The sequence below is a fragment of the Gigantopelta aegis genome, chromosome 6 (genome assembly GCF_016097555.1).
Source record: "Gigantopelta aegis isolate Gae_Host chromosome 6, Gae_host_genome, whole genome shotgun sequence".
In the NCBI taxonomy this organism is placed as follows: Eukaryota; Metazoa; Mollusca; class Gastropoda; order Neomphalida; family Peltospiridae; genus Gigantopelta; species Gigantopelta aegis.
In genome coordinates, this window is record NC_054704.1 from 57466339 (window position 1) to 57484415 (window position 18077).

The window sequence follows — 18077 nt, forward strand, 5'->3', positions numbered from 1 at the left end:
GCATGTTGGTCTGGCCTCAGATTACAGTTATCTTCCCATTTGGTTGTCGAAAATCCGGAAGTTTGACCGCGCAAGTAGTCTGCTGTTTGACTGTGATTATTTCATGGCAGACAGCTATGAAGTGGCAACTGTTTGACTGAAGTGACAGGGGATAGCATGTAGTTTGTAAACATGTGTAACTTGTTGACATTGAAGACTTGTTTGTGGTAATTCCGGCCCATGCAAAAGTAGTGCTTTTTGTGTAAAATGGGTGTACTCCGGCCTGGTTTAGAGGGTGTGTCTGTTTAAACCAATATGCTGGGAGAAAGAGCTGGACAACAGGGGTTGTCCTTTTCAGGGTATGTGTCCCCCATGCAGGCAAAGGTACATACAAAACTTCACGGGCCTGCTGATATTAATAAAAATGTTATAGCCACTAAGGCTATATAGAAACATATAGCGAAATTAATTGTGGTCTGAGGCCGTCTACTAACAGAAGGCCGGATGCTACGTCACAGGTGTGATGCGGGTCAAATCGACTGAGCAGTGGGTTTTTTCCCCAAGCGTTTTACAAAATATCACTTTATTAATAACTGGGATGGTATTTTATTTTTTTATTTTAATACTGTAATGTTTATGTATTTGTTTTATATACTGTGTATTAATAATGTGCCATGATAGCGAACCTTTAAAGTTCATAGGCTCTTGCCGAGGATAGCCGAAATCATTCGGAACACCTCGACTTTTTCATCGGAATTTGCCGAGTACACCGGATGTTTCTCCATTAACAATAACCAGTAATTTTCTTAGTGGCTGGTAGTTTGAGCCTGGTACAATAACCACGTTATGGTCAAATTCGGCCTGTCGTTGATTATCATTTATTGTGTATGTATATTGAATTTATTTGTATTGTTTCCAAGTAATTAGGAGACGGTCCCGTAACCAGAAAATAGCTAGCACAGAAAGGGTATTTGCAGGCATCACACGATCAGGCGAAGTAAACAAAATCTTCGCTTTGAATTTTGATCTGCGAAGGCGACAGATTCGATGTCGCCTTGTAAATATTTAGACCACTTGCATTGGGCATACGTTCGACCGTACAGTACCCCCTTTCAATGGTTAGGGTTAGTATTTAGAGCCTTTTATATAAAGGGGTATAAAACTCTTTCCGCCCTGTAGGTAATCAAAAAAAGATTGTTTTTTCTAAAACACTTCATTTTAAAGTTACATTCTCTGGTTACCATATTATAACATCATGTACAAATATGAAATGCACTTTTAAAAAACTAGTGTGTGTTCGCTATGAATGGAAATCGTCTAAAGTACATGCTTGATTCGTTGCCTGTGCCACCATAGCTTGGCAAAGCACAAACGACAGCCTGTTGTAGCATGAACCAATGATTTTTTAAAAATTCAAATAGGAAACTCATTGTTTGCATACATAATAGTATGGGTTTTAGAAGATGAATGCTTTTTGTTTTAATGAAAATGAGTGAAACATTTATTTTTAACTAATTTTTGTATACGGCCGGTTGACGGACCTTTAAATATTTTTTTTCATTTTCTGTCCAAAAACCTGTATAATGAATGTAACAGGGCAATCATCCAAATAACTGGTGATTATTTAGTTTTTTTACATGTAATATGACCTCTAATCTGATTGAAAATGGAAACAAATAATATAAAGCAGAATTAAAATGGTTTTAAGTATCGTTTTACAACGATATATGCAAGCAAAAAGTCACCATTTTCAGCGAAACAGACTACTTACGTCTATATCTTTGGTTCCTCCATGTTGATGTTAGTGCATTATGATTATAGAATGCATGTGAAAAATGAACTGGTATGTATACATGTAGTTGTGGGCACGTAACTCCGCAAAAACTCCTGTACTGTGTCTGCTATGGATATTACGGGAGTTTTGGCACAGTAACGTGTCCATAACTAGGGTCAGTAATGAGAATAGTCATGTTCATATTCACCCACCAATGTCTGAAAATTATTTTTTGTTTTCATGAAATACTTTTTCTGGTGACGTGGTGTCTTTTGTGGGACCCCTGAAGCCAGTAATAAATAGATAGACCAATCAAAATCTATCAAATATTTCCTTCAGAGACAGAGAGGGCGTCAGTCAGAGATCTCACAAAATACACCATCAGGAATCACCAAACAAAATACTGTACTGACTTGGTAGGACTGTGATTTGGAATAATCTTTGTAAAGTTTGTTAGACGTGTCCGGTGCTGATGGAGTAGAGCCGGAGTGGATGTATCATTGTCAACATGGACATGGAAAACATGCGTTACAATATTCTGAATGGGTTGGGGAAGTTGACATGATGTTTGTACCTTGATTATAACATATCAATAATGTGTTTTTTTAAATAGTATAAAAAGGGTGCGAAGTGGTATGAGGAGGAAGTTACAAAATAAATGTTTCAACATTTGCAACAATTTCTACTCAATAATAGAGGTCTATATATACGAAGTATTGATTATATGATATATGTCCCCAAATTACTTATAATAATCCATGTAGAATTGCTTGCATTGTCAAGGAATACATGTTTAAAAGTTTGTAAATACTGATCGGAGATGGGTGCCGCCATCTTGGATTTCGATCGGAAATTTCCGTTGATTTCCGTGAACGCTCGGAAATAGTCACATTGGGTTGTTAAACTTCCAAAATCAACAATTTTACGCCCATTTTTTGTATTTTTTCTGATTTACACTAATAAAGGTATGGATGGTTTTTCATATTACCAAACCACGATGTAGAACACCTCTCCTAACTACATTTTTACCTGAAGCAAACTTTTCACACTTAATTATTTTTAGCCAAATGCGTGCATAATTAAGTGAAAATAGAATGTTCTAGCAGATTAATGTATTGACTTTTCTCATTGGCTATGTTTCCCGTGTCAGAACCTATCAGAAAAGAGCTTTCAGACGGAGTTTGTACCCATTAAATGAGACAAATCTGGAGCCAGTTTTTGCGCAGACGCAATTCATGCCGTCAGGAGTTATCGTTCCTGTTGGTTCATGCTACCTGTTGTCATTTTCAGTTAAAGGGACACACCCTAGTTACAGTTTATTTTTTAACCATTACGGCGTTGTTTTTCGCTATTAAACCCCATTTTTCACAAATAAAATTGCACTTTACTTACATTTTATTATTTAGAATACATATTTCCATTCACCTGAAGTGCTTTTTGGTAATCCTGATGTTTGTAAAACCACGAAATGCATTTTTTGCATTTTTTCACAAGACGTGCTATCAACAAAAAACCGTTAAGCAAACGAAGTCCAATCTATTTTTAGAGGGAATCTTCCTGTGTAAACGTCACAGATGTTGGTATACCACATGACCGTTATCATTTTGGTTCGGTTTGTTTTCTCGTGCACGGTTCGCGCAATAAACATCCGATTTGTTGTTGTTCATTTGTGCGATTTTTCTTCACAGTTCGTGAACATTTTCAGTAACAATAAAGTTCAGACAAGTAAGTGTCTCAATACAAAACATTACAAACCCTTAAAACCAATAATTTTGCTAAGTCTTATGATATCTGGATAGGGGATACAACCAGGACAGAACAGTTGGAACATGTCCAGGAGAGGTGAAAAGAACGCACCCCAAGTCTGTGCGCACTCTGTGAAATTTGTCGTGACGTAGGCATTGTTGTGCTTCGAGCGACATCTACCGGTGACATCAGAATACTAACTTTCAAAATTATTTCAAGCAATTGGGACATGGGGATTCCCATGGTATTTATCGATATAAAACCTGCTTTTTCACTCCATTTGATAAAAACGTGATCTAAGTGTGTTACAGGTTTGTAGATTATCCAAATTATAATTTATTTTCGCTGGATGGAACTAGGGTGTGCGGCTTTAACATGTGCGTTTGTCGATTTCAAATTGTAGGGTTCATCTCAAAAAATTAAAAGAAATCTTGCGCTGTACGAAGAACATTCAGTTGAGGATACGGTACTTAGTCCTTCGTTAAAACCATTTTGATATTGACAACGTATTATCGACAGTTGTACCTTCCAATGAATGTTTTCACTTCTTAATTTTATGTGTTAAAATCCACAAATTCAAATAAATATTCTATCATTTGGAAAGGGTAAAGTTAAGGTGGGGGGGTGGGGGTGTTTAAGGACATCAAAGTTAGAGCATAATGATTTAATAATCATTCGACCCCATACAACCGTAAATGAAATGTGTTGATGTCGCTCGAAGCACAACAATGCCTATGTCACGACAAATTTCACAGACTTTGGGTGCGTTCTTTTCACCTCTCCTGGACATGTTCCAACTGTTCTGTCCTGGTTGTATCCCCTCTCCAGATATCGTAAGACTTAGCAAAATTATTGGTTTTAAGGGTTTGTAACGTTTTGTATTGAGACACTTACTTGTCTGAACTTTATTGTTACTTAAAATGTTCACGAACTGTGAAGAAAAATCGCACAAATGAACAACAACAAATCGGATGTTGATTGCGCGAACTGTGCACGAGAAAACAAACCGAACCAAAATGATAACGGTCACGTGATATACCAACGTCTGTGACATTGAAATGGAAATATCCCCTCTAAAAATAGATTGGACCTCGCTTGCTTAACGACAGAATGTCTTGTGAAAAAATGCATTTCGTGGTTTTACAAACATCAGGATTACCAAAAAGCACTTCAGGTGAATGGAAATGTGTATTCTAAATAATAAAATGTAAGTAAAGTGCAATTTTATTTGTGAAAAATGGGGTTTAATAGCGAAAAACAACTCTGTAATGGTTAACAAATAGCCGTAACTAGGGCGTGTCCCTTTAAAAACTTATTTCTAGGCCTGCATTCAAATTCAAAATTAGCTAATTCATTACAATGCTATGCCACATTAAAATAAAAACTAGTTACTAACCGTAACCCCTGTCAAATTAATTCCAAGAGCAGACAACACAGTTTACATGTCTGTATGTTTTTATTTTTCATAATTTTAAACAAAATATTAAGTTTTTGTTTATTTATTGTGTAGGCCTGTGAAGCCAAAACAAGGGTGCGAAGAATGACTGTTGTTGATCTTAGTTTTACTGTTTGATTTCCCCCACATTTTGTCCAGACAGAAATTGTACAAAAATCATTGCAATGACACAGGTTCCACATACTAAATTTAAATGGTAACCATGTTGTTTATAATGACTTCACTGAAATCTAGAACAATAAGCAAATAAATTTGTGCCTGCTGCCATTTTGACTTTTTATGGAATACTCTCTTGTTATGATATTAAATTACGTTTACACTATCTAACTGTTGATGATCAATATCGGCTAAAATGAGGAATCGGTCTGTTTCACACGATTAAGACCAAAACACCACAGTATTATTATCCCGCATTAGAGAGTCGCTTTCAGAATTGCAGTACTGTAGAAATCATTATTAAAATAGACGTTATAGTCTATGAGGTAGGTGTATTGACCAGTTCACCAAAATATAACTAAGATGCGACTCGATTATTCGAACGGTTGACAAATATATATATTCCTATATTTGTTTGGTATTAATTATTTTCATTTTTTATATATATATATATATATATATATATATATATATATATACTATATATATAGGCCCATAGGACATGTGACTCCCCCCCCCCCCCCCCCCCCCACTAGAGGTTGTGCCTCCTCACTCGAGATATTGTTCTGGGCTGATGTTACATTTGTAAGGATTACAGGTACACTACTTCATTTGTTGGAGACTAGTTTTTAACAGACTGTCTTAATGAATAAACTTAACATACAAATAAAGATGTTGAAATTTTATATAGAGAAAATTGGTTTAATATACTATCTGAAAAAAAAGAAATTCCTACTAAAAACTTTTCCCTCTCAAAGTTTGAAAAAGAAGTACTTTGGTTTTGAATTTAGACCTCACATAAGGCCTGAGTTGTTGAAAGTGACTTTAGTTTTTAACTATTAGCAAATATCTCCCCACCCCTTCAATCGTAAAATGATTTATATATGTATCATCCACAACATCCCTGAGGGTGCTATGACTATATATATATATATATATATATATATGTGTGTGTGTCAGGAGTTGCTCATGTTCACCATTAACAAATGTTAATTTAAAGTTTTGAATATTAGTGTTAGGTTTCATTCAAGATAGTTCTTCAAGGTAAACATAAATATATACACGTATGTCAAAGTCTGTAAGTATACAAATAATATTTAATACATGTAGTCTTGCTGAACCACCATAAATATGGCTACAAGTCCCCGTGACCTCAACAAATGTATATCTAGGTTTATCTTGATGAGCTACATTCAGGAATACATATATAATGCATGCACATAACAGTTTTGAACCCAAGGTTGTATTTTAAGGAATTCTATATATATTTATGTTTAACTTTAATTCAGAGATGTTGCCACTGAACTGTAAGATTGTTAGTTGGTGCTTCCTTGTGCTGCTGCTGCTGGACATTGGGTGTCAGGTCACTGCTGTTGAGTATACATTCAAACACAGATACAGCTACAAGAAGAAGCGAGATGTAAGTACATGTTCAAGTTTATAAATACTGCAGTGAATTTTGTATCATAGTCATTTGGTATTCAAGTCAGTACGTGTGTGAATTGATACTGTTGTAAACAGTCTTTTACTACTTTAGTCAGTTGGTACCATTGTTCCTTTTAAGTGCATACCAATATTGTTAAAGTTTGAAGTTTATTTTTGCTTAACAACACTATTAGAGCACATTGATTTATTAATCATTGGCTATTGGATGTCAAACATTTGGTAATGCTGATATATAGTCTTAGAGAGGAACCTGCTACATGTGTCCATTAGTAGCAAGAGATCTTTTATATATGCACTATCCCACAGACAGGATAACACATACCACAGCTTTTGATATACCAGTACAAACTGGAACGAGAAATAGCATTGATGGAGATTGATTCCACACAGACCGTGCATCAGGCAACGCTTCACCACTGGGATCCATCCCGCCCCTACCATATTGTTAAGTGCACAGTTAACCATATTCATTTCAAATGTAGGCCATATTGGACTTTCCTCATTTAAAGGCATATTCGGGTGTTGTTTGCGCGCACAACTGCCATGCATACATAAGCTTTTACTCGGATAGCGTGTTGAATTTGAATGACATCAGTATTCAAATGATGCTACTTTGCATCTCCTTACAATAACGATAAAGTGGGTGCTTGACTTCTCAAAAATGCTGGGGAAATTCCAATACAAAATTGTTATTGAAATTGTTTTGTTTGAAAATTACTAATGCACCTGATTATGTAACAAGAAAATCTTATAATAAAAAAACCCAACTGAGGGATAGTGCATTTAAAACATAGGGCTATAGCAAGTTGCACGGGTCAGGCTAATTGTTGGATACCATTCAAATGGCAAGAAAAAGCAAAAGGGACTTACCACAAGCAAAACAATGGCAGTGAAGTGAGAAATTTCTGTTAATTGTTCAATAACTTAATCCCTTGACATCTCTCTACCAAGTAAAAACAAATGATCTTTGATTATTTTTTTGTGTGGTCATGTTTGTTGCATTGTAGTTTTTGCATAAAAAAAATTTCTATTATGCTTGGTTTGTTATATACACAGTAATTTACACTGGAATGAACAATTTGGGACAAAATATTAGGTTAGTTTTAAGAGTTAATTTGTTATACATAGTTTGTTTTATACATTGAAATTTATTAAGACAGGACTTTCAACCATTTTGATCCACTGGCGTAAGAAGCAGGGAGCAAGAGGGCATGTGCTTTATATTTGCTTTATAATAGTGTAAAAGTGTGTAAATATAAAAGTGTGCCCCCCACTTTTTGGCATCTTCCTACACCACTGTGTTCTATGCAGTAGTTCTAAGTGTGTTGGTTCTAAATCTACTTTACTGTATATATTTTAATATATATGGTTGTTCTTCATCTTTGAATTGAAACATTTTCTTTTTCTTATTTCATAGGACAAACGTTACAAGAATGCTAAACAGAGGTGTGATATGTCCGGTCAATGTCAGGGTATTTATGGGATTGAACTAACAAGGTGCCTTCGTCAGTGCATGTCTAAACGCTGCTACAATGAATTGTATGCTGATGACAAGGTATATTCTTTTAGTTAGTTTTACCATTCACTGGTTACAAAACAGCTATCCTCACAATTGTAACACTAAAATGGGTATTTAAATCTTCTGGTATACAGTAGTTAAAATTGTTTTGGTATCCAAGGATTTCAAAGTTTTAAAAAATTCCATAAGAAATGACTTCTTGGTCTATTAGTACAATGACTTGGTTAGAAAAAACCCCTTTGAAGGTTGGGATAGGTAAGACAAAAAGACGGCAAGTCAATATTACATGTAGCATTAAAAAAAATCAAGGTAATTTTAGTGTTGGGTCTAGTTAAGTCATGGATTGTACAAATAGTTTTTACTTGACACAGGATTTAATTTCAAATTAAACATATTAATGTCATTATTTTTTGCCAAATTTCTTTTTATAAATTCATTATCTCAAAGTTACATTTTCAGTATTATTAAATTATTCCTCCATTTTGTTTTTTAGCTAGAAGAAGGTGAAATTGATGTGAGATTAAATTCATTCAAAGGCTGTTTATACCAGAATCCAACTGGGGATTAAAAGGAATGCATCGACTTTATGATTGTGACACTGGTGTAATTAGTTACAACATACATCATTGCACTCATTAGTAGTTTTGTGTGTTGCTGATGAGAGACAATAGTGACATTCCTTGCAGACATTTAATAATTGAGAATATTTTTTATAGAAATGGAATTGCTACCATTCAAACAAGGTGCTGAGGCTAGGCTATACACATCATCATTTTATGGAAAGCCATGCATTGTGAAAGAACGCTTTTCCAAGTCGTACAGGCACCCGAAGCTTGACAAGTCTCTGACTACACAGAGAATCAAAGCAGAAGTCCGAGCAATGCTGCGCTGTCGGACCTTTGGCATTCCCACACCAACCGTTTACTTTGTGAACCTGGAGAATAACAGCATCTACATGGAGCATATGAAAGATGCAGTGACTTTACGACAGTATATTGAAGATATTCAGCTGCAACATCCAGAGACTTTCATAGAAGTTCTCACTCCACTGGCAGGTGTTGTTGGTAAACTGTTGGCCAAGATGCACAGTAACAACATAGTGCATGGTGATCTGACCACTTCCAACATGCTGCTCCAGGAGGCTGCCGAGAACAGTGTGCTTGTTCTGATCGACTTCGGACTCAGTTACGGGGCCACGCTTGCAGAAGACAAAGGGGTGGACCTTTATGTGCTGGAGCGTGCCCTGCTGAGCACCCATCCCAACACCGAATGTCTTTTTGAGACCATTCTCATTTCATATAAAGCGGAGTACAAGAATGGGGCTGCAGACGTGATCAGTAAACTAGATGAGATTCGACTGCGAGGACGCAAAAGAACCATGGTCGGATAATGTGTGTGCACGTGAGCTTATAGTAATTCTAGTTAATAAAGTGGTGTATACCCACAAGATAATGTCTTGTTCATTCACATGGCAAACCTGTAACTAGTGGGGAGGGTGTTTGTTTGTCAACATCCTCTTGAAAACAAATCCATAAAAATGCCCATTTATGCCAAACAAAATAAATTTCTGATCTATGGTCAGTGCACGCATTGATTTTGACCTTCACGTATCAACTGTGTTTTTGGGGGGTTTTCCCCGTGGTAAGACATCAATTTTTGCCTGGCTTTTTTTTTTTTTGCTAGGATATAAAACTAAATTTGGAGCAAAAATGATCTGTATGCTGGCTTGGACCATTAGCTTTAATTTCTCTCTAAAACAGGTCCTGTTACACAAAGAGATCTTAACATTTTACGGTGCTGTGGCAGCAACACTGAAACACTTGATGTTAATCAGAGTGGTTCATTTGATGGAGAATTTGTTGTTCATGACAGTTGTACATGAAATGACTACAATTTCACCTCATATACTTTTATTAATGTAAACAGAACTACAATTTTACTAAACATGTGGGTTTCCACTATCAATGGGCAGTTTTACTAAAACCAATTTGAAAGTAACCTAACAAGTAATTTTGTATGTAATGTTGGCATTGTTTAATCAACTAGTTAAAATATAAGAGTCGTAGTCAACGGTTTTCGTGGGAGGAATATTTCTTCTACAGGTGGAGTGAGTTCCTCATGTGAGGGTTTATGAAGAACGTGAATTTAGGATAGTATGAATCACAAATAATTTTGTATATGAAGCCCAAAATAATGTATGTTACCTTCAAATTTTGTTTAGATAAAACAAAAACTGAAGCTAAATTATGTTTACTCAAAGTGAGAGTAACCAATCTGATCACAATTAACTATACAAATATTTTGTGATACCAATAAGTGACCATACAAATCAGTTTTGAAGAATAACAAGCATAAGACTTCTCTATTGCAAGCATATTATTTGTTCACCCTTTGTCAACTTCAGTATGCCTAATGTAAAGCTATGTTTCCATTAATGCGGTTGCGGTCCGGGTACGAGTGCGTCAAATATTGCATAACATTGTTTTTATAGTAAGTGTTTCCATTAATGTGATTTTTGTCCGGCACCCACGCGGGAACGCATGCAATTTTTTTTCGATCGGATCATGTAGTGATTCCAGCTAGCCTGCATAAGAATCGCATAGAGGATTCCCCCGGATTGTAGGGCTTCCCTAAAATTCCAACTGTGCCTCGTGTACTTCCAATGACACTTGATGTTGAAAAACTTATCGAACTTGTACTAGACCAGATTTAAAGCGCGTGTATGACTATAGATCCCCATCATCGATATTTACAATATACATTGTATATATATTGATTAAAACATTTTATTGATGTTTAAAAGAACAAATGGATTAGGCACAGGTTACACCAACTTACTAGGCCTTGTCCATAATACATACATGTTTTTCGACAGTAATGTGTTTTTGCAATTTAAATATGAACAGAAATAAATATTACTGAAAGAGAACGAAAGAAAGAATAAAGGAAACGGAGAAAAACGCAATAAAGTTCTCTATGTGTTCTATAATTAAACATACGGTTTGCTAAAAGAAAAACAAAACAGAAATAAGGCATCGAAATGATTACGTAATGAATATATATATACATTCAACAGAGTGCCTTTCATATAAAATTTATTCGCCGAAAAATACTACACGAAGAATAGGTGCTAAGGCTAACTTGATATACGTCTGCCTTTAAATAACTACACCCGTGTTTTAACTTGGTATGCAATACATTTCTTTTCGATTACCAAATGAAAGGGGTAACGAAATATCATTTCAATTTCTCAGCATGTAAGGGACTCTTTGTTCAACTGTTTGTGGGATACAGTGTATCATAAAATCAGGAGCCATACCTTTCATTATTTTATACATTGTGTACAGCTTTTTGAATTTACGCCTGGAAGTAAATGTTGCTAATCCAATTTTGTAGTACAAAGACTTTATGAATGCAAATTTAGGCAAAACCATGATTAATATAGCAGCCTCGAATTGTACTTTTTCAATAATGTCTTCCTCGACTAAAGAACATCTATCCCATACTTCTGATGCATATTCTAATATAGGGCGGATAAAAGTTACATATATTTTCAATAATGTTTGTTGTTCTAATAAATATTTGTATTTCCTAAGTACAGAAATATTTACCAATGCCAATTACAAATATTGTTGATATATAAACATATGAAAATGCATGGACCTGTATGGTTCTGGTACTCCTGGTTTGTTCTAATTTTAACAATGGCGCTTCCTTTTGTTGGTTTGTTTTATTTTTAAAAAACTTTTTCTGTATCAAATTGTACCTTGCGACTATCATAATAAGCTCTTTTTCAAATAATAAGTGATGCTGCAATGTTTGCATCTTGAATGCCATTACTGGAATAATTGCAGTAAGTAGCCACATTAATGGAAACAACAATCACAAGCACCCGCACTGTAATCGGACGCACCCGCACCGCAGTCACATTAATGGAAACATAGCTTAATTCATACATCATTAGCAAAAAAAAAGGAAACCGTTCATAATCTGTTTTCAAAATGAGTTGAAATGAATATTTTTGATAATTTTTACCCAGTGAAGATAAATAAAATAGTAAAATATGTCTAAATGTTTTTATTTATAGGTATATCATTTCAGTCTGCTAATTTGGGATGGATTTTTTTTAGTCTGAACAATTATTTATATTTTGTGTTTATTCCTAGAAAGATCAGTATGGCATTCTTTACCCACACTAAAACTTTTAACTCGGCTGCAAATAAGTGACTGTCACTGAACACTGTCACAACTTCCATTCAAAATCTATACAGTTCCATTCATACGCTGGATTTGCTTACATGATAGATAGTTTTTATTCACACAAGACAAAAACAAACCAATAACACCATGTAATTGCATGACCAGTTTATATTTAATAATACATGTACATCAAAGGAAACAAAAATCAAAATATACTAATGATCCTTATAACATTGCCCATGCTGATTTTGGATGGAATGGTCACTGTTGCACCAACATTGGTTACTGGGAAACGAACAATTGACAGTCATGTCACCATCTTGGCAGCATAACTAGTATGAAGAATGGCCCAATGTAGGCACAATGGAGAACCAACACCAATAAATATAGCTATCTGTGAACAGACAGGGGCTACTTCGCTAAAATGATGGTTAGATGATGATTCAGCCACTGATGGTTCACCACTGGTCCACTGACGGCTTGCCATCTGAGTGTATAATAGCGAATGTGACAACAGTTTTAAGATAAATTCAAATTAAAAGAGAACATCATGTATACAGATAACAAAACTATAAGGGTGAAACTTTAAAAAAAATGTCTCATTTCACATTTACAAATGTAATAATATTTATCAATTCCAGTTTTATAATGTCTTTTTTGATGTTTCATCTTTTGATGTATATTGTTTAACAAACTAATATGATACCATGCATACATTACAAAATAAATAAAAATTATGTTGCTAAAATGGTCAGGAGTGTAACACTTCTGTGTGACAAAGCAACCAAAAGTATCATTTCTGATGACTGCTGTGTGAAAATAAGGTAAAAAACTATGTTTTTGGGATTCCTGGTGTTTTTGTGACTTCTCTTCACGCCTAAACCGGCCTCGGTGGCGTTGTGGTTAGGCCATCGGTCAACAGGCTGGTAGGTACTGGGTTTGGATCCCAGTCGAGGCATGGGATTTTTAATCCAGATACCCGACTCCAAACCCTGAGTGAGTGCTCCGCAAGACTCAATGGGTAGGTGTAAACCACTTGCACCAACCAGTGATCCATAACTGGTTCAACAAAGGCCATGGTTTGTGCTATCCTGCCTGTGGGAAGCGCAAATAAAAGATCCCTTGCTGCTAATCGGAAAGAGTAGCCCATGAAGTAGTGACAGCGGGTTTCCTCTCAAAATCTGTGTGGTCTGATGCCATATAACCGTAAATAAAATGTGTTGAGTGCATCATTAAATATAACATTTCCTTCTTTCTCTTCACACCTGTTACAAAATAAATGAATATATTAAGTTTTGAAGATTGACAAACAGGTCATGAAAGGGCTGCCCCCTACTCACTCGAAACAAAAATCATTCTTGACAGTTGATGTAATTAAAAATATAAAAAAGTGATGTTTTTCTAAATTGTTTTAAAAATACCAGTATCTCTCCTGCAAATCCATGTGCTTATGATATTTGTGTATATTTCTGCATGTTTAATGCACCAATAATGTTGGCTACCCTCAAATGTCAGGAGTGTAACATGCATCCTTTGTTTAAGTGTATTTGCCTATTGCATTGTCTGATTTTTTAAGTGTTTCTCTTTTTCACTGGAGTATGGTAGGCTGTGATGGAGGATTATCATCAACAGAATTATTCCTGCTTCATGATTTCATAGATCCCATATAATGTCATGTCAGGAGTGTAACGTTATAGTACATATTTATAAAATATTAGATACGTTTTAAAAAATTTATTATGGCATAAGTTAAAAAAAAGAGAAAATATGGCATTTTTATTTTAAATACAACTGATATTAGCATAAAATATTAGATATAATCACTTTTGTCAAACAACTTTTTTCACCAATTGCAGCCCTCACATTTGCAATACATAAACATTATTAACTACAGTAAAACCCCTCTAAACCAGACACCCTAGGGACCTTTTTAATAGAAATGAAATATCAAAATTTTGGAATTTATTCAATGTGGTATTTTCTTGGATTCGTATATCTCCATAATTAATTGTTGCAGTGTTATATATGAAATGGTAAGCCTAATGTGCTATTTGAACCACTTTGAATTTTCAACCCTTGTGTCACACAAAAGAGCCAATTTTTCATTTTGACCCATAACAAAACATTTTAAAAATCACTATGTACTGGTACATGTGGGTCAATCACTGGTAATGTATCACAATTTTCTGTTTGTCTACCATAATCATCTGTGATGATACAATTAACACATCTAAATAAAAATTAAAATATATCTATTATTAGTCGAATGCCATCCTGAAGTCATTTGGGGTTCAAAAGATCTGCAGTCAACCTTTTTTTTTTTTTTAATGCAAGTCATTTATATAACTATAATAATTATAATATATACACCGGCCTTGTTGGTGTCATGGTTAAGCCATCGGACATAAGGCTGGTACAGGGTTCGCTGCCCGGTCCTGACTCCCACCCAGAGCGAGTTTTGCATCCTCATTTTCTCTCACTGTTTTGGATACAGTCCAGATAGCTGTGGTGTATGCCCAGGACAGCGTGCTTGAACCTTAATTTGGTATTAGCTTCAAAATAAGTTTAAAAGAAAAAGAACAAATATAAACATATATATTTTATTAGTCCCGGAAATTGACTATAGGTTTCATCTTCGTCCTTCTGTCTATCCTTCCATCTGCCCCACTTATAGTTTTTCAGACGTTTTTTTTCACACTGCCTAGAGATATTGTGTATAGCTTTATCATTCACTGTTGCAGATCAAGTTTGACTTTCATGGCTATTTACCTGTTTTTTGATAGAGTTATGGCCCTTGAACTTAGAAAATACACAAATGTGTTTTGCAATTGAGCTGAAATTTTGTTTACTACTTTATCATGATCTGTTTCAGATCAAGCCTAAGTTTCATTGTGATTTAACTATTTTCGACAGTTATAGCCCTTGAACTTGAAATGTGTTTTGCTGATTTTTTGGTGCAATACCTCAATATATTGAAATGAAATTTTGTTTACAGCTTTATCATGTTCTGTTACAGATCAAGTATAAGTTTCACGACAATTTAACACTGAGTTATGGCCCTTGAATTTAAGTGATACGGAAAAAAATTTGGACCTGGTAGGGGACATGTATTGGATTAGCAGTACTAGAGCTCAGAATGCTTGTTAACTTTTAAAAGTACATTTTGAAAACTACATGTATTTACTGTTACAAAGTTTATATGAGTACTGTAATTGCTCCTGAGATCGGTAATTTTTAAAACCAACAAATCTTTTTAATATTAACAGGCATGTGTGCAGGAATATATGTAGGAGTCTAGACTCTTGACAAGCAAAGTTTATAGTGGGGTTGAATTATGCTCCCCTGAAAAATATGCTGACTAATACCAAATAAAATGTTATATTTTGTAATGAACATTGAAAGAGACATTTAAATTCAATGTTGGTTTGACCTTTTTGAAGAAAGGCTTCAGCATGTCAGTTCCACAACATCAGATTTCAGGCATAATATAAATCTACACATATGCCAGTGTTGCTGAAAAGCGGTAATCAATCGGGCATTATTAAAATACATGAATAAAACAGTTACGGGTATATAATTTCTAATCTCATTATGTTAGTAAAAAGTAAAATCATCATATGTAATGATACTAAAAGGCAAAAGTTATTGTGACACACAAAAGACAAAGATAATTGATGATACGTTTTTACTGCCGTGTATGAAACGTTAATATCATGGAAAGAGAAATGTCCGAAGGTATGGAAACAAGCAATAGTCCATGAAAAGGGCGCACCTGCCATATGCAAATAAGCCACATCACTAGAGGGGGTCCAGAACGAAGTTCACACAGTCAGTAGTGAGTGTGTCCACCTTGAGCATTGATACAGGCCTGGCACCGTTGTCTCATTGAGGCCACTAAACACAGGAAAAAGGGATGGTACGAGCTGTGAGGGTTGCTGGCTTGAACCTGTTTTGCAGATGCGTGGTTCGGATCCATGTGACTTGGTGAGGGGTTATCACGGGTGGTTGGCGGCTGCGGGGATGTTCCCTGACCTGGTTGTTTTGTTTATATCGTTGCCATAAGTGCCATATGGTTTTTCTATGGATGTTGAATTGACGTGCGATGTCACGCTGCGAGGTCCCAGATTCAAGCATCCCTATGACTCGCCATCTGTCATTTTTACTGAGGCATGGCATGGCAAAATTGCAAACAGTTCACTAATGGTGTTTTTCTGACTTCTGGCGGCTGCACAGAGTGGCAATGATTTACAACGGAATGTCTGGCCTTTTATGGTCAACACTGGACAGCATTTCTCCCGAATATTCCATGTTTCTTGCACAAAGCATGCAATCGCTGCAACAACTGTTTGGTTGCATTTCTTTGAGCTGTTTCATGCACATTTTCTCTGGTTAACATCCACAAATCCATTACTCCAAACAATCTATGTCACAACAACTTTTGCCTTTGAGTATATATAGAAGCAACTCTTTAATATAAAATAATTATTATTTAAAAATTGACTGCAATTAAACAAAAAAAACAATGTGCAAACTTTTGTATGACTCTACGCGGACTGTGCAAACTGTTTTTTCGGTTCATACTTGCATGAACCAAGAAATAATTGTGGTCAAATCTTATAATTAAATTTATATGCATACTTTAACAATACATAACTGAATTTATTTTGTTTAGCTTTAAATATGCCTATAGTATTGTTGGTGTAAACTTCATTGATACTTATGTCTCGTAAGAATGCAAACGTTCATTCACTATTATTTGAATCAGGTAATTTTGATAAGCAATGCCATTTCCTGTAGCTGCTGCTGGGTGCATTTTTACAGATCATTTAGTTATATTGGAAGGAATTGTCTGATTGTGTTATATTTTTTTAATGTGAATGAAAGGAACGTGTCTAATGTTTATGCTGTCGGGGTAACGTTTAATTTTCGCCAACAGCTGTAGAAGATTGCTTACAAGTAAGTTTCAGGCAGGAACTTTCCTACATTTCTTTGGCCACTGACCAAGTCTCATTTCACGATTAGCGAAGAGGTTTGCTTGTTTTTTTATTTATTTTTTAAATCAATGCGTATACATGTCTACTCTTCTATAGCATTTTCCTTTAATTTATAGTGTACATTTTTTTTATTGCTTTTTTATGTTTCACGTGCGTTTCCTTCAAAATATCGAAATATGGTTGCCTGAATAATCCGGCTTGTTGCACAAAAGTAGTGCAAGGCGGGTGGGGTGGGTAATAGGCGTGGCTATTTTTTTGGTTTATCGAAGTATGAACGAAAAAATGTAAGCACCTGTGGACCAATCAGATTGCCATAAAGTGTATAGACGCAAAGAAAATTTAATTATATACAAATGTCCACCAGTCAATGCAATTCAAATTCAGCATAATGGCACTGCCATTACAGAACAGGACGACATAATTTCAACTAATTAAAGCCCGATCCATATATACATGTAATTGTGTTTGTTTAGGTGTTATTTCTAGGGGTGAATAATGTTTTCTGTTAAAACCAGACATTTTAAATCATTTAAATTGTCCATGAAGTGTTTTTTCATGTTTGGTGTGATTCATGAAAATGAAATTGTATATTTACCAAGTGGACAAGACGACCCTTAAGACAGGTTTACATGTTTATGTTTAAAACTATAGTCTTCTTGTTAGTGTAGTACATCCCTTTTTAAGACGACCACCTGTCCAGACATGGTTCTAGGTGAGGAATGGGGCATGTCAGATGTTTTTGTTTACTGTACCAGAATAGTAGTGAAAATTAGTTTCCTACACAAACAGTAGTGAACAATGTAGCCA

At 35.2% G+C, this 18077-nt stretch overlaps 2 protein-coding genes across 2 annotated transcripts; both read left to right on the top strand.

The window, feature by feature from the left end:
- Positions 1 to 288: 288 nt before the first annotated feature.
- LOC121374867 lies at positions 289 to 8786 on the top strand. The gene is made up of 4 exons (XM_041501973.1): positions 289 to 338; positions 6401 to 6531; positions 7975 to 8112; positions 8570 to 8786. Exons 2-4 carry the CDS (start codon positions 6403 to 6405, stop codon positions 8642 to 8644), a joined length of 342 nt encoding a protein of 113 aa, XP_041357907.1. The 5' UTR covers positions 289 to 338; positions 6401 to 6402; the 3' UTR covers positions 8645 to 8786.
- LOC121374866 (EKC/KEOPS complex subunit TP53RK-like) lies at positions 8647 to 12142 on the top strand. The gene has a single exon (XM_041501972.1). It carries the CDS (start codon positions 8795 to 8797, stop codon positions 9464 to 9466), a length of 672 nt encoding a protein of 223 aa, XP_041357906.1. The 5' UTR covers positions 8647 to 8794; the 3' UTR covers positions 9467 to 12142.
- Positions 12143 to 18077: the final 5935 nt, after the last annotated feature.

What these genes read in the sequence shown, in the direction of transcription:
- LOC121374867 (XM_041501973.1), top strand. Translation starts at nt 6,403, where the DNA reads ATGTTGCCACTGAACTGTAAGATTGTTAGTTGGTGCTTCCTTGTGCTG. An exon ending in GCTACAAGAAGAAGCGAGAT is followed by an intron (nt 6,532 to 7,974) that starts GTAAGTACATGT and finishes CTTATTTCATAG; the next exon opens with GACAAACGTTACAAGAATGC. An exon ending in AATTGTATGCTGATGACAAG is followed by an intron (nt 8,113 to 8,569) that starts GTATATTCTTTT and finishes TTTGTTTTTTAG; the next exon opens with CTAGAAGAAGGTGAAATTGA.
- LOC121374866 (XM_041501972.1), top strand. Translation starts at nt 8,795, where the DNA reads ATGGAATTGCTACCATTCAAACAAGGTGCTGAGGCTAGGCTATACACA.